The sequence below is a fragment of the Tursiops truncatus genome, chromosome 20 (genome assembly GCF_011762595.2).
Source record: "Tursiops truncatus isolate mTurTru1 chromosome 20, mTurTru1.mat.Y, whole genome shotgun sequence".
Classification (NCBI taxonomy): domain Eukaryota; kingdom Metazoa; phylum Chordata; class Mammalia; order Artiodactyla; family Delphinidae; genus Tursiops; species Tursiops truncatus.
This window is the reverse complement of record NC_047053.1, coordinates 25,011,310-25,029,020: the sequence shown is the minus strand read 5'-3', so window position 1 is coordinate 25,029,020 and position 17,711 is coordinate 25,011,310. Positions and strand designations below refer to the sequence as shown.

Genomic DNA, 17,711 nt, shown 5'->3' with positions numbered 1-17,711 from the left:
TTCAAGAAGTTCAGTGTAATAGGTTGAGTCGTGGCTCCCAAAGAGTTATGTCCTTGTCCTAATTCCTGGAACCTATGAGTGTCACCTTATTTGGAAAAAGGGTTTTTGTAGATATAATTAAGGACACTGAGATGATGTTCGAGTGGGCACTAAATTCAATGACAAGTGACCTTAAAACAGAAAAACAGGAGTGGGGGGAAGGAGGGGCTGAGACACACAGGGGAGAAGGTAATGTGAAGGTGGAGAAAGAAAGTGAAGTGATGTGGCCACAAGCCAAAATAACAAAGGAGTGCCAACACTCACCAGAATCTTTAAGAGGCAAAGAATGGCTTCTCCTCTGAGAGCCCTGGAGGGAGACTGCCTTGCTTTCTCTCAGACTTCTAGCCTCCAGAACTCTATAAAGAGAAGTTCCTGTGGTTTTAAACCCACCAGTTTGTGGTGTTTTTATGGTAGCCACAGGAAATGAATACACTCAGTAAAACCAAAAGACAGCCATGCTCAGACACATCATAATCAAACTGTTGAAAATTAGAAGAAAAGTTCTTAAAGCACAGACAGAAAAAAACAACACAGAATCAACAGGGGAAATTTTGAATGAATGTTAGCTTTCTCATTAGAAGCCATTTAGGCCAGAGGAGACTGGAGCAATGTTTAAAAACTGCTGGAAGAAAAGAACCATCTACCCAGAATCCAATGAGAATATCCTTCAGGAACAAAAATGAGAAAGACATACTCACATGAAATAATCTAAGAGACTTTCACTGCCAACAGACCTTCTCTAAAGTAATGCTAAAAGAAATTCTTCAGAGAGAAGAGAAATTGTACCAGAATAGAAGGAAAGCAACAGAAATGGTAAATATTGGGTAAATATAATAGACTATTCTTCTCTTCCTGAGTCTTTAAAATTTATTTGAGGGTTGCAAGCAAAAACTATATTATGGAAAAATAATTGTATAATAATTATACATTGTCTGGTTGTGGTTTTCTAACATACATAATACATACAGTAACTATAATTTATATTATTAAAGGGGAGCGCTGTATGATAATAAGGTTTCTACATTTCACTTCAAATGGGAAAATACTGGTTTTAAGTACCCCCCAAAAACTGTAATTCCTAGAGCAACCATTCCTCCCCTCCCCATATATACACTACACAAAGTTACAAAATCACGATAAAATGGAATATTGAAAACATTCAAATAACCTAAAGTATGAAGGAAAGAGGAAACAGAAAAAAAAACCCCACACACCAAAGGGAACAAATAGCAAATTACACAATGCTAGACCTAAATACAAACATACTAAATGTAAATGGTCTAAACATACCAATTAAAGACATAAATTATTAAAATACATAAAAATGCACAACCCAACCATATGTTATCAATTAGAAACTCACTTCAAATAATTAAGTTAAAAGTAAAAAGGCAGGGCTTCCCTGGTGGCGCAGTGGATAAGACTCTGCCTGCCGATGCAGGGGACACAGGTTCCATCCCTGGTCCAGGAAGATCCCACATGCCACGGAGCAACTAAGCCCATGCACCACAACTACTAAGCCTGCACTCTAGAGCCCGTGAGCCACAACTACTGAAGCACATGTGCCTAGAGCCCGTGGTCCACAACGAAGAACAGCTCCCGCTCACCGCAATTAGAGAAAAGCCCACGTACAGCAACGAAGACCCAACGCAGCCAAAAAAAAGTAAAAAGGCAGAAGATATACCATGTGAACACTAATCAAAAGAAAGCTAGAGTGGCTATATTAATATCAAAGTAAACATGAGGGCAAAGACAATTACAACGTATAAAGAGGGGACATTACATAATGATAAAAGGGTCAATTCACCAAGAAGACAACAATCCTGAATGCAAATGCACTTAAAGACAGCTTCAAATACATGAAGCAAATAATTTTACATAAACTTTTCTAGAAATATCACATACTGTATGACTCTATTCAGATGCTATTGTCACAAACTATAATGATAGAGAACAGACTGGTGGCTGCTGGGGGTTGGGGATGGGGATGTGTGACTATAAAGGAATAATAGCATAAGGGAGCTTTTTGGGATAATGAACTATTCTACATTCGGACTGTGGGGGTGGTTACATGAACCTATGTATATATGTTAAAATACATAGAACTGTACACCAAACAAAAAAAGGGTCAGTTTTACCATACGGAATTTTTTTTTTTTTTTTTTTTTTTTTGCGGTATGTGGGCCTCTCACTGTTGTGGCATCTCCCGTTGCAGAGCACAGGCTCCAGACTCATAGGCTCAGCGGCCATGGCTCCCGGGCCTAGCCGCTCCACAGCATGTGGGATCTTCCTGGACTGGGCCATGAACCCGTGTCCCCTGCATCGGCAGGCGGACTCTCAACCACTGCGCCACCAGGGAAGCTCTCGGAAATTTTTAAAATAAAATTAAAGTGCAGAAAGAAAATAAAGAGAGCAGGTATGGAAATCAGATCCACTTGAATTTGAATCCTCTTTTTGCACTAGTTAGCAGCCTTGGTTTCTTCACTTGTACAGTGAATATTGGGGATACCTATCTCATAGGCCTGTAGGGAGCACTAGTAAGTAATTAGTAAGCATTTCTTATTCTTCTTAGCCTATGGCCTGATACTAACTGGGCTATAAATATGACCTGTGGCTTTATCCCATCATCATCGCTTTTCAGGGATCCTTTCTGTTATGAATAATTCCATCACTCATTTGTTCTGTGATGATAAATTAAACTGCAAACACAGAGAGGTGGAAAAATCTCAAGACTGTAAGATATTCGGATGGCTGATTTTGCCACTCATATGTAATCTTTGGCATATGATTTAACCCAGATTCATGCCTTAGGTAACTTTAGCGCTTTAATTTCCATCACTAAAAAACTGACTAGTGATACTTTCACTCATGTATCAATATAAGCTTCTTCTGAAAATCAGAAAAAAATAGATACAAAAGACATAGTCTAGAAAACAAAATATAGATGTCACACATTATTTTTTATTCCAGTAAATTCTAAGAACTATTATAATTATTTTGATATCTGGAACTTGGGCAGACAATTATAACAGGGTTTCTAACGATCAGCCGATCACTGCCTTATGGTTCCCCAGAGACATTTTTTAAAACTAAAGGTTCTTGCTACTGAATCAGAGTTTCTGGTGGCCAACAATTCTACTGTTCAATAATCACTCAAGTGATTTTTATGCACCTTAGAGTATGAGATCCACAAAACTAAGCAGCTGTTAGCTAGGATTTGATCTTTGTGAGTTGTATAGACAGACATTTTTTGTAATGGGATTTCATCTTTATGGTCAATCTTTCCCAACAAGATTTGCAGAATAAAGGAAGACAGAATCAGCTACTTCAGACCACATTGTTTACTAAGCAACTTCACTGGAGTTCTGCCTACAACATTTCAACATTTACTTGCATCACAGCAATCAAGACCAGAGGGAGTCAAGCTAAGGTAATGACCCAACCTGGTTCAAGAGATAGCCATGTCCCAGCACATGAATCTTTCCTTTCTCTCTTCTTCCCTTACACTTTTTTTTTTGTTTTTTTTTTGCTTTTTTCCCCAGTTTGATTCTCCTTTCTCTTCTCCTCAGTCTGCCCCTCTCCTTTTTAATATAGAAAAGTAACTAAAAAATATCTAAGTCCATTGACATAAAAACACAGCCAAGACATGCTGTTGAGTGAAAAACAAAAGCAAGGTTCAAAACAGTATGCATAGTATGCTGCCCTTTATTTAATAAAGGAGAAAAAATAATTCATATTCTTATTTACCTAAAGACACTTTGGAAGGATAAATAAGAAACTAACAAAGGGGTTTCCCGGGTGGGAGCAGGTATGACCCAAGGGAGGGCAAGAGGCAGGATGGGGGTGGGATGAGATCAAGTATTGTCCTTGTACATCTTTTTATATTGCTTTGATATCTGCATCATGGAAATGTATTGCCTATTACCTAAAATACATATATTTAAAAGGAAAAAAAAAGAATATAATAGGCTTTGATGGAAGGCAAATCTAACTTCTGTTTATTTTTTTGCTGTTTATCTGCTCCATCCTGCCTCTTCTTGACCTTAGGTAACCATGCTTTTTTTAGGTTCTTCTGCATCTTTCTTATGTTTCTCTATGCAAAGAGTGGCAAATATTAGCATATATTATTTCTCACTTTCTTATACAAATTTGAGATAGTATACACACACTACTTTGCACCTTTTCTCATTTAATAATAAATATATTGGTGATTGTCCCTCACATAGAGGGCCTACTTTTTTCTCCAGAAGTATAATAATATATTGTGTAGATGTTTATTTAACCATTCCCCAAACTGAAGGGTACTTGAGTTGTCTCTAATTATTAGCTATTGCACAAATGCTGTCAAGAATAATCTTGTAAAGACCTTATTTTGCATAAATAAGCATAAATTCCTAGACTGCAAGTTCAAACGTAAATGCATTTATAATTTTAATAGATATTGCCACTTGCCCCTCATAAAAACTGCACAGTTTTGTGATAGTATCTGTCTCTCCACAGTTAACAAAGCATGTTAACAAACATGTAGACTACTGCCAATCTGTGAGGTTAAAAAAAGTCTTATTGCAGTTTAATTTATATTTCTGTAACTGTACGTAAGGCTGAGCATCACTGAGCAAAATTATGTTTCTAAATCATCTGTATTTCTTTTTTGGTGAACTATCAGTTCACCAGACCTGCTACTTAATCGCTACATGAACTTCTATTCCCTAGGTCTCAGCCTTTTTTCCTATAAAATGGGAATAAGGATAATAGCACTGATCCAAGAACTTTGGAAAAGATTAAATGCAATAAATAAAAACAGGTCAGCAAAGTGCCTGCCACATAGCAAGTGCTCTGCAATCTGTGTGGTCGTTTCTGTTCCCCCACTTTGTCTTTGTATTTTTCCTACCTCCTGTTACCACTAAAAAAATAAGAGAAACAGAATTTATGGAAGGCTTGCTATGTACTGAGTGCTATACTAGGAGGTACATACAGCATTGCACAGAATCTTTTTAAGAATCCTAGAGAGTATTCTTAGAAGAGAAATGAAGGCTCACACTGGTTAAGTTTCTCATCCAAGGTCACACAGCTAATAGGAAGCAGTACTGAAATTCTAAATCAGTTATGTATGATTCCTAAGTCTCTACCTTTTCTATTATGTCATGTTTTCTTAAATACGAGGAATCAGAATGAGATGGAATTAGTTCTGGAGTATTACTGACATACTTACAGGGGTGTTTCTGTGTTTTCTGAGGCTAGCAAATCCACCTGTGGATGAAGACTGGGTTTCAAGTTGTTTGTTACAACAGGACTTGTAGAGCTGAAATCTAGAACACAAAATGTACTTATTGCTTGGCTCTAAAACATTTTGTCCATCAGTTCTGTTGAATTTTCTGTTTTTTTTTAAAAAAAAAAACACCAAATTAAGGAGATTGAGATAGTTCTGTCACCGTAAAATCGTGGGATTTCCTCAAACAGAAATTCAAAAACATCATTTATGGCAACTGGAAAGAGAGAAATTCCCTGCCATAAAAAGAGGATGTTGTAAAGGTAGCAAACGTTATTGTGTTGGGTTTTCTAAAATCCCAAGCTGACTCACAATGGAAGGGATTTTATGTCTTATCCTGTCAAGCACAAAAGTAAAAAGCTATGGCATATATAGAGCTCTACCCTCACCTCTCCAAACTCTCAAGTTCCCATAATCATGAGACACCCCAAAGAGAATAATTATTTCCACCCCCGCTCTGAAAATGCCTGATAAAAACTCAAGAAAACTCTTCAATATAATGGACTCCAAACATCCCACTGGTCTAAGCAAGCAGCCAACATTTTAGAAATGGGTTAAGTAATAAGAAAACCACAAATTGAGTGATACTGACTATTCTGATTCTAAAAAATCCTGCTAACATAAAAGGAAAACAAACTGATTTTAATTTGGCAGAAAATTCTGGATTTCAGCATTTTTCATCATCTTTACTTTGTAATTTACCAAAACTCTTTGGGAAGGGTAATAGGAGACAACAAATAAGACAGATAAGGTAGGTAACCCTAAGCCTACAGTGCAACATCATTCATTTACCTTCACAGAAGACCATTAAAGCAACAATTGCTCTCACTTTATAAAGTAGGAAAGTCTCTAAGGTGGGTGGCTAAGAGGTGCCAGAACTGGGATTTCAACTTGGACTTCTCTGACTCAAAAGCTTGTGATTTGCCCTCCACATTTCGCCATCATGAGGCCTCATAATTCCTGATTTTGTCTATATGCATCAAATATTCCCCTTCCTGATGCTATAGTATGGCAGAGAAAACCAAAGATAATAGTGAGTGGGTTCACAGTAGGTTTAAGTATTGGCCATGGAGCTGAACAAGCTCTATAAGCAGGCCAGGCGAATTTGTCAAAATACTAAGCCAGTGGGACGAGTTTCAAGGACCTCCTCCGCCAGACACATCCCATTCCTGTACTGGGTGTGACCTACCATTTGTCAAGAAGTACTTAAATCTCCTGATATAGTTCTCTGATATTCAAACTGACTTCAGTTCTTCTCAGGTTCCATTTAATCAAGAAACCAAGAGAACTGTTTCACATCAAGCTCTTCCACTGGTCTGAAAAGGCCCATGTGCTTATTTACTTAAGTCTGAAAGCTGAGCATTCAGGGTGCTGAGTTCTCCCAAAGTGGCCCTATGCATCAGAGGGCTGCGACTCAGGTCAAGGAGATCAGAGGATGGGGCAGAAGGTTCACTGGTAGTCTGAAAACAAAGCAAACAAAAACACAATTTAGAAAAAACTATGTCAGGCAGTTTGTCACAGCTTTCTCCCCAGACTTTCCTTTGGAGAAAGGAAGATCCTATTTGGAAGTATCCTGAGAGGGAACTCTCCATTCAATAGACAATGCTAGTACTAATCACATCTCGCCACTGACATGGGTCCCTGCTTAATTAGAGAATCTTCTTATGACCTCTTATCAATAACTCAATGAGTTATTAAGGCAGATACTCTACACTACTAAAACCACTCCAAATCATTAATGCATGTCTTCTCTTTTTTAAGACTTGTTTTATATAAGCTTTGCTCCTTGCTGTAGAATTCATAAAATTTTCAGTTGTTTATTTTATAACAGTTCTATTTACTTACATTGGCATCTTCCCTCTGGTTCTTATTTTGCTCCAAAATCCTTTGTTGGTTTCGAATGAACCTGTTTGAATTAACAAAATGCAAGTCTTTAAAAGAAAACAGATATGAAAATGCTATAATATTTAACAGAATTATTAATGTGCAAATATTTAGGGATAATCAGCCTCATCCCCAATTCCCAATAAAGTACTTTAATAACTTTTTCCCAGTTTATAAAAGTAATAATGCCTTTAAAGAAAACTATGAGAAAATGGACAAATATTACAAATATGAATAATTCCATAATCAAGATATGGTTCCTATTAATATTATGATATACTTCCTTCTAGTATTTTTTTCTGTAAGTTAATCTATTTTAAACTTAGTTGAAATTATACTTTACATAATTCTGTATTCTAATTCCATTATGTTCAGATCATTTTTCTAGTTATTCAGAAATACAACTTATAGTGGTTGCATACTTAACCTAATGAATCACATATATAAATATTCTCCTTATTCTCAAATATTTGAGTTGTTTCTAATTTTGCCAAAATTATCAAAAATGATCATTTTCCATAAAATTCACATACAATTAACATATTTTCACTGTTTAATCTTCATTTTTATAAGACACTTGACACCTAACAATATTACCTTTTACAACTTTGTTTTAATTTTACATTGTTCGTACACTGTGGGTAAAGGAGGAGCAGTTAAATAAATAAATAAGAGAATAGGTTTCAAAGAATAGTGAAGCTGAAAGCAGAAATCCAAGGCACAAGTGTCAGTATTATTACTGAGTAGTTATAGGACCACACATATGATCCTCAGTTCTCCATCTACTCAAAGAGAATAGCAATATCTGAACCATTTCCTCAAAGTTATTCTCAAGGGCGAGATACAGACAGATAATACAGGTGGATGAATGTGGAAATGCTTTGCAAACTAAAAGCTGCTTTAGAAATACATAGTATTACTCTTACGACACATTGATTCCATGAACCTAAACACTTTCAAGTCTAAAAGCTCATACTGAATTAAAACATGACTTAGGTTTAAGGATTTTCCCCTTTCTAACACACGTACTTCTTCTTCCATCTACTCATGGTATTGGCTTCCTGCATGCTAGCTAGTTATGTGCAAGGTATGAACAACCTTCACAAATCAAGCCTTGAGTAACAATTTCTGTTACCTTATTTGCACAGCTATTCCCTGGATGTAATGAGTGGAAACTTCTGGGGATTTTGGAATAGGGTGAATGTATTTTGCCTGTGGGATGGATGTGAATCTTTAGGGAACAGAGGGCAGACTGTGGTGAGCATGGTAAGTAGGATGATTCCCCTGCCAAGATATCCACATCCTAATCAATGGAACGGTGAATATGTTAGGTTAGATGGCATATGGAGTGAAGATTGCTAATGAGTGGACTTTAACAGGGAGATTATCCTGGACCACACAGATGAGCCCAGTGTAATCACAAAGGTCCTTAAATGTGGACGAGGGAGGCAGACGAAGGAAGCAAGAGGGATACAATGTGAGAAGGACCCGACCAGACAACTTTGGCTTTGAAGATGGAGGAAAGGGGTCAGGAGCCTAGAAAAGTGGCATAAGTTGCACAAGTTAAGGAAAAGATTTTCCTCCAAAAAGGAATGCAGCCCTGGTTCAAAGCTGAATCAGAAAAAGCTGTTCACAGAAATAACCCAGTCTCCTGATATCAAGACCAGATAAACACACATTCCCCCTTGGAGGAAGCTTTTAGTAAGGGGTCTTACGGTTTGTAATAGAATTCTCCAAAATGAAAACCATGAGTCAGCACTCTACTGAAAACCATATGGTTTTCCTTAGATATCTTCCCATTTACAAAGATTTATACCAACCACCCCCCCAAAAAGACCAAACAAACAACAAAAAAAAACCCCAAAAAAAACGAAGGGCAAGCTTTGCTCAGTGGTAAGGGAACATGGTCACAGGGCTCACATCCCTCCCTTGGTGCCCTGTCACCTCTTCACAGAACGGCCGCTCTCCCTGACAGTGAGATAGTGAGGGAAAGAACTTATTTTGCAGCTGTGGGTTTTACTTCCCTGATTCTCTTGGTTCATTCACGATGAGTGGGGAAAAAAAGTCTAGACAATAAATTAGAAGGCTCACTGGGACAAGAAGAGGAGGAGGACAAGAAATTAATATTTAATGTGCTAGCACCCAGCTAGGTGCTTTAATATACATTATCACATTTAATTCTTAGAAACAAACAAATAAAATAAACAAACCCTCTCCAAATAGGTAGTATTATCCTCTTTAATAAATAGGACAAAACCCAAATCTTAAAAAAAGTTAAGCAATTTGTCCAAAATCATCAGTAAGACTTGAATCCGGACCTGTTCACCTCCTTCCCTTATGTCACACTGGTCCCATTCTTCATCTGTTGGTGGGAAATATGGCCACTAATTCCAGGGAATTCTCGACAGAAATGGTTCCCCTAAGGGCGTCTTGAAATGTCACTGTAACTAGGAGGAAAACCTCTGATATTTAGCAGGTAGGGGCCACATAAGGGAAAACTGCCCTACCCAAAATGCCAATACAACTCTTATTTGAAACAAGGATCTAGAAAAAGTTTGGGGATCTCAGAGACTCCAGAATTTCTATGCTAGGAAGGCCTAGGTACGGGTTTGGAAAGAGACCAGGAGACTTGCCTGAAGCTATGTTTGTATATAGCACTTCTCATTAAGACTGAGGAGAAAGCCACCTGTCAAGCGAAGCATGCTGCCGCTCTTTGGGGCCGGGTTCTAGGTGCCAGCTCTCTCCCCAGGCCTGTTGTGCCTTCCCATAGCTTCACAACCGTATGTGCTCTTACCTGCTCCTGGTTTAGTCAACTCCTCCTCATCCCAGAGTTCTCAGCTTAAATGGTACTTCCCCATAGAAGCCTTCCTGTCCTTCTTCTGACCTGGATTAGGTCTGGCTGTTATTCTCACTAAACAGACCTCCTATTCACTGCATTTATTTCACTTTCCAAGTGTGTATATTTATATATATGATTGAAGGTGTTTTCCTGACTATAGGCTTGACTATAGATTACAATAGGTTATAAAACTATTACTTTGGGGGCTTCCCTGGTGGCACAGTGGTTGAGAGTCCGCCTACCGATGCAGGGGACACGGGTTTGTGCCCCGGTCCGGGAAGATCCCACATGCCGCGGAGCGGCTGCGCCCGTGAGTCATGGCCGCTGAGCCTGCGCGTCCGGAGCCTGTGCTCCGCAACGGGAGAGGCCCCAACGGTGAGAGGCCCGCGTACCACAAAAAAAAAAAAAAAAAAAAAGACTATTACTTTGATGAATGAATAAAAGACTTGGAAACAACTTAAATGCCTAATAAGTGAACTGTGAGAGAAACGTGGACCATTATGCAGCTATTAAAAATAATGGTTTAGCCAAAGCATTTAAGAACATAGGATACACAAATACTGGTTTTACGGCAAAGAAAATCAAGGGAGAAACAAAAGTATATGTTCTTTATATGATCACGACTATAAAAAAGTTTAGAAAAATACTAAAATGTTAGAAACAAAATTATGAGTACAGTCGACCCCTGTATCCACAGGTTCTGTATCTGTGGGTTCTGTATCTGAGGATTCAACCAACCTCAGATTGAAAATATTTGAAAAAGAAAAATTCCAGAAAGTTCTAAAAAGGAAACTTGAATTTGCCATGAACCAGCATCTATTTACATAGCATTTACATTTACTAGGTATTATAAGTAATCTAGAGATGATTTAAAGTGTACAGGAGGATGTGCATAGGTTATATGCAAATACTACACTATTTTACATAAAGGGCTTAAGCATCTGTGGATCTTGGTATCCTTGGGGGGGGGTTCCTGGAAACAATCCCCTACAGATATCAAGAGATGACTGTGTTTAAACTTTTTGCCTTCATACTTTTATGAATGGAATTTAGAAAAAAAATCTGTGTTCATATACAGCTTATCCTCACTGGCTACTCTGGTTTTGTGTAGACTATTTTCTCCATATAAATATCCTCCTCTCTTCTCTTTACCATTTCCATGTTGTTCTCCACCTCAAACTTAGGGTAAACCTCACTTTCACTACGACTCTTTGTTTATAGCACTGGTCTATTTGAGAGCTTACGATGTGCTCAGTGCAGACAACATTCTGTGATTAAGATCCAGGCCCTGCTCACAGGGCAGTACGTGAGCATTGCTTACACTGCCCGTGAATGCCCCTCACACTGCTCAGGCACATGCTCATTCCTGCAAAAAGCCATATCACACACTCCCAGAAGAGCAGGACCAGGATTCCCTATCTTGGGAGGAAGGCAGCCATGTCCAGAACTTATTCCTGATCTTTCTGAGTGCTCACCTGTAGGCACTCTAAGAACACAGAGTACCTGGAGGTTAAACTAGCACTGGAGGAGGGTCGGAGAGGGCGTGCCACTGCTCACCTCTCATATCCAAGGATGGCGTTATTCAAATCCTCATTCACCTGAATTAGCTCAACAGTGACATCTTCATTCTCCACCACTACAAGCAGGTCCATGATCCTCTCCTGCATCTCCCGACCTGTCTTATAAAGTTTCTGTCAAAGAAGGAGAGAGATTGCTTCTTCAGTGCTAAAAAAACAACTGATTTGCCAATCTGTATACTACTGTGACCATCTCCACACTGAGTCACCTATGGGAGATTACCAAAGTATTTAACTATGGACAGCTCATCCTTTCTCTATGAAGGATATCAGAACAATATTTTCCTCTAAAAATCAAAATGGGCATCATAAGGACAATAATGTACATTGCATGTAATGCTGGACTAGAAATCAGAAGTGGTGTACAGGAATTCTAGGTTTACTACTTATTAGCTGTGCTGTGTTAGGGAAAAAAATCACTTGTTTTCTAAATCTGTTTACTCACTTGACAAGTGAAGAATATACTACTTGCCACATCTACCTCAAGGGGTGACAGAAAATCAAATGAGGTGTATAATGAGGAACTATATAACTATAAAGAACTACATAAAACATACAATGCTATTGTTGTTATTTGTGGTAATAGAAGAAAGTAGTTAAAATGCATTTATAGCAGTATAATTTTCTTGTTATGTTTTACTTAAACATGTAACGTTTATAGTTACAACATCACATTCCAAGGTAAACTGAAGCAGGATTAAAAAACTAGTCATCAATGCCATTTTTATTTGGACTGCCTGGAATCACTGTATTACACAAGACTCTACTCCCCAAACCAGCTTTTTCTCATAAGCATCAGAGGCACCTACAACAGACTTACTGACTCAGAATTGCCTAGGCTGAGAGTTTGGGAATTTACACTTTTTAAACAAGCATCTCAAAGTGTTTCTTATGTACACTGATACTTGAGAACTGCTATCTTACAACTTACTTTCTCTTAGGCAAACCTCCAGTAAGCCTGAGGAGCATAAAACTGGTATTAATATTCCTTCAAACCCACCCTGGCTAGAATTTGTCCATGTAATAATACATTAACATCAGGCAAGAACACAGGGAAGCTCTCCTTTCAAAATGAAAGCAGCAGAACTTGCTAAATCACAGCACTATTACATTATCTGATCTTTTCCCTCAAGAAAGACAGACTTAAAAAAAAAAAAAAAAGACCTGCTGAAAAACTTACACTTCCCAAAACCATTTAGAATCTCAAACAATCTATCACAAGATTTCCAACAGGAAATCTCTAAATAAATAAACCAAACCACTACTAGCTGGCATTTAGACTCAGAGGTAAAGGCTACCATACCTCCACAAAATCTTAACAGAAGTATTTAGAAGACAGAAGAAAAGGGAAAGGAAAAAAAAAAGTGAGACAGACAGATGACAGACTCTAGGTTTTCATACTTGCACTGTGCAACCAGAAAAATTGTCCCGGTTCCTAATGATGTGGTCACTGTCTGCAGCAGTTGACAAACTTTTTCTTAAAGGTCCAGATATTAAATATTTTCTGCTTTGTAGGCCACAAAGCCTGTGTTGTAACTACCCAACTCTGCCAAGGTGAGAGTAACCACACACAATATGTAAACAAATGGGTGTGGCCACATCCTAGTAAAATTAAGTCAGGTGGTTGCCAAATTTGAGTCACTTATGGTCCCCTGGTAGAGCACAAAGAGAAAAGACTTCAGACTCAGTGATCCAGAGGTCTCTCCCATCTACATACCTGATACGGGATATGGTTAAAACTTAGCCTCAGTTTACTTTTTTATCTGTAAAACAAGGATAACAACCATCTTATAGGGTTGTTGTCAGAACAGAAAATGATGCGGTTGAAACCCACGTATGGCATACAGGGTAGTCAATGAATGTATTATGGTTGCCTAAGGAGGTGTCCCTAGCAGCTTAACTAGCAAACTAATATTATACATTCCTGGGACTTCCCTGGTGGTCCAGTGGATAAGACTCTGCACTCCCAATGCAGGGGGCCTGGGTTCGATCTCTGGTCAGGGAACTAGATCCGGCATGCATGCCACAACTAAGAAGTCTGCATGCCGCAACTAAGACCTGGTGCAGCCAAAATAAATACATATATATATATTTTTTTTTTTAAAAAAGGAAAAAACTAAGAAGCATTTGGTTATAACCCCATGATGAACGAGAACTTTACCTCTGTTCTGCGTTAGTGTACAGAACAGTTCTCCTCCTTGCTCACTGGCAGCCTTGCTAGAACAATGTCAAGATCAAGGAAATAACAATGGCTGTTAGATGCCTGTGACAAAAGTAGAAAGTAATCTGAAATGAATTTGCAGCCAACGTCAACAGCCCCCGGTCACATGAAGACTGTCCCTTTGCCCTCTCAAGAGACAGATGGAATGGAAACATGAAAGGGGCACCACATTTCTCAGCAGGTTTGCAAAGCAGAATTTGAAAAACCTCTTCAAAAGCCAGCCCACTCTGATCTTTGCAATTGATGTCTGTCTCAGAGGAGGGCCAAGCCACCTGCAAACAGCACAGATCAAGTACCATGGACCAAAAGGATGGGTCAGAAGTTCCCCACAGCAGGCACCTGCAGGGCTGTGGATGTGGGGAGCAAGGGGGCACGAGTTAAAATACGGAGGAACAGCTGCTGGTGCATATGCCCATCACAGAGGCCCTGGAATCGCCTCCCTTTACACCATATCAAAGCCCAGGCAGGCTTCTGAGCTAAAGTGATTCTAACAATCAATTCAAACGTCTTTGGAGCAAAACAAAAAGGAGCTCATTAAGAGCTTCCTCTTCTGACATCCAGATGGCTCCCACTCTTTCGCAGAGCATTCAGGAATTAAGGAAGAAGATTCTTCCACACTTTGAACTTCAACTGCAATTGTCCCACATTCACCAACACAGGGCAACTCAATAAAAAGAAAAACAAAAGTATCTGAACGTATCCCTTGAAAAAGTAATAAAAGGAAGGAATGTGTTTGCTTAACAGCCTTCTCTGGAAATAATACCTCTGGCACTACTGCTATTACACATCTCCTCTCTCCCAGGACCTCCTACCAAGACAGCAAGAGACCCCGAGAACGTCCCTATATACTCAAAACCAAAACTGCCCCCGCTCACCATGAAACCAAACATTCCTCAGCATAACTTGCTCATACAGTTTCTTCTTTCTTTTACAGGCCTCTATTGAATGAATGACAAGTTAACAGTTAACATAATCCTCCAGAAAATCATTAACTTCCAACTCTTTTTCCCAACTAAATATTGTAAACATCTTCAGTAACTCCTTAGCCCTTCTTTTGCCCTAAATCATTAATTCTTCAACAGAGGATCAATCTATTCAACTTAATAGACATTTGATAAGCTCACTCAGTACACAAAACATACACTCTAAATGTGCATAGCTGTATGGATTTATAACTAGAGGTCTTGGTTACTGCCTTCAAGTTGCTTCCACTCTAGCTCAGGAGCTAATATATACCCACATGAACAGACAATAGGTTAGCCACCTATGCTAGAAAGTCAGTCCTGGGTTCAAAATGAGAAACAAGTGCTATACTGGATAGAACACAGCCTCAGGAGGACAAGGTTCCCACTCCAGCTCCATCACTCGCTTGCCACTGTGTGGACAAATCATTCCCTTTCTGAATATGCAGCCTCATCTGTAAAGGGAGATGGTCTTAATGGCATTGAGAGTCCCTTCCACTCTTAACACCTTACAAGTCTCTGAATGGGAAAGACAGTAAGAGCGGTCAGGGCAGATGACTTTTTATTTTACTCTCAGGTTTTTTTTTCTCAACTGTTACCAATTATTCTCACAGGACCAAATTTTAGATTCACATGATTTGAAACTTCTCTAATAAGTTAGAGTAAGGCTTTTTCTAGTTGTGCTTTCAGAATTGGAGCTCACTTTATTCTACAGAAGACTAAAACATTGTCTTCTTTCATTGTCCTTACTGCGTCTAGGCAAAAACAAGACTAAAATGGGAGGTGAGCCATTCACGGTAAGAGTACGGTGATTCAGGGACAAGTACACAACACCTAGAAAACAAATGCAAGAACGTGCAGCAACATTTCATTACTGTGACCAGAACAGATACTTTTAACTCATCGCAATACTCATAGACTAGACGTGGCCTCAGAATCTTCGCACACCACTCTGGCAAGCTAAAAGAAATCCTGTCTCTGCCCCTAATGAAGTTCAAAGTCCAGGAGCAACATAGTGGTTGGCAAAGGTGTCTTTCACCAAAATAGTTTCATTGCCTAAGAATCTAACAAAGAGAAAGGAGCTCTGAGAATAAGCAGGGCTTCGGGATCTAAACGCTCGGCACGGATTGGAGGAACAGATAGGGGATTCCACATAAGTATACCAGATTTCAGACAGAAGGAAACAGACAATGCATTTCAAATAAACAGAACAGCTGCCAGAAGGTATGCGCCAACAGACAAAACAGGAAATGCTTTTAATGTTAACAAACTGCATATAAGACTGTGATCACTGGTGAAGTATATGTACAAGAAGAGCCGAGAAATTTTTGAGCGGAGACTTTTCCTACCGGCTGCACACCTTTCTTTTGCCTTCCAGATCCACCATCCATACTCTGCCCTGCTGTGTGCCCTGGGGGCTGGCCTGTAGCGGGCATACCACCAGGTCCCCTGCCCTCTAGCTTTTGACTGGGTTCAGCCCACAGGATGCACGGGGAGGAAATGGGAGGGCAAAGGAGAGTGAGGTCTGGATATTATCTTCATTCCTTCCACCAAAGGCACCACTACTCTCAAGGCTGCCTTCCTCATATTCTGCCCACTGGGTTCTGGCAAAAGTTTCTTCTTGCCTATTTATGCCTAGGGGTATTAGCTAATAGCCCAGGGTAACAAACTTGCTCCTGTGGTTTCTCTGAGCCCTGTGGTACCTCACTAAATAAACAGTACCTTGATTAAATTCTTTTCAAATTACCCAAATGGAGCATGCCATCTGTTTCACTGATAAGGCCTAAAAGGCATGAAAACAGAGCAATTTAAATAGTATGATACCAACACAGGGATAGACAAACAGATCAAACCAAGAGAACAGCCTCTGGAAAGACATCCTTGCACTAGAATACAGAATATGATAAAGAGGTATTTGAAATCAGTGGAGAAGGTATAAATTGTTACTAAATGTTATTTGGACAACCAGCCATATAACTGAAAAAGATCAATGAAGGGAAAATCTCTAACTGATACCAAGGATAAAGATTTTAATTTTATTTTTTAAATTAATTTTGGCTGCATTGGGTCTTTGTTGCTGCTCACAGGCTTTCTCTAGTTGCAGAGAGTGGGGGCTACTCTTCGTTGCAGTGCGCAGGCTTCTCATTGAAGTGGCTTCTCTCGTTGCGGAGCATGGGCTCTAGGCACACGGGCTTCAGTAGCTGTGGCACGTGGGCTCAGTAGTTGTAGCTTGCAGGCTCTAGAGCACAGGCTCAGTAGTTGTGGCACACAGGCTTAGTTGCTCCGCGGCATGTGGGAACTTCCCGGACCAGGGATCAAACCCGTGTCCCCTGCATCGGCAAGCAGATTCTTAACTGCTGTGCCATCAGGGAAGTCCCAAGATTTTAATTTTAAACCACATAAAATCAAGGGAAAATCCATTAATTTATTAAAGATATTTTTGTTGAATGATTACATTGTGCAGCACTGCTCTGGGAGCGGAACCTGAGCAGTAAACAGGACAAGGCTTTGAAGCATCCATTCTAGAAGGCAAAGACAGCTGCACAATCATGCAGGAAAAGCATCAGTGTGCTGGGCAGAGAATGAAAAGGGGGTGAAAAAGAAAGTGATGACTTTAAACTGGGGAGCCAGTGAAGACCCCTCCGAGGAGGTAACATACTAAGTTGGAATGATGAGAAAAAGCTGGCCATTAAAAGACAGGGGAAGCATGAGAGTCAAGGGTGAAACAGCTCCCCGACAATAACGAACTCAGTGTGTCCAGGGAATAGGAAGGTGGTTGCTGTGGCTGGACCAAGGACACATGAGCTATGGAAGGAAAGGCGGGCAGGAGCAGACTGGGAGAGGTTTTGTGGCCAGAGTAAGAAAGTAGGGTTTTATTCCAAGTGTAATGGGAAGCCACTGGAGGGTTTCCAGCAAGGAG

General features: G+C 39.5%; 1 protein-coding gene across 3 annotated transcripts in view; it reads right to left on the bottom strand.

The window, feature by feature from the left end:
• The window catches only part of TOM1L1 (target of myb1 like 1 membrane trafficking protein), a 52,843-nt gene that overhangs the window by 9,321 nt on the left and 25,811 nt on the right, over window positions 1-17,711 (bottom strand). For all 3 annotated transcript variants that reach the window (XM_019945364.3, XM_073797494.1, XM_073797493.1), the window contains 4 exons: window positions 11,589-11,722; window positions 7,154-7,214; window positions 6,651-6,768; window positions 5,252-5,348 (listed from right to left, as the gene is read on the bottom strand). In XM_019945364.3, coding sequence (XP_019800923.1) covers window positions 5,252-5,348; window positions 6,651-6,768; window positions 7,154-7,214; window positions 11,589-11,722 — 410 coding nt within the window. The remainder of the gene's footprint in view (window positions 1-5,251; window positions 5,349-6,650; window positions 6,769-7,153; window positions 7,215-11,588; window positions 11,723-17,711) is intronic.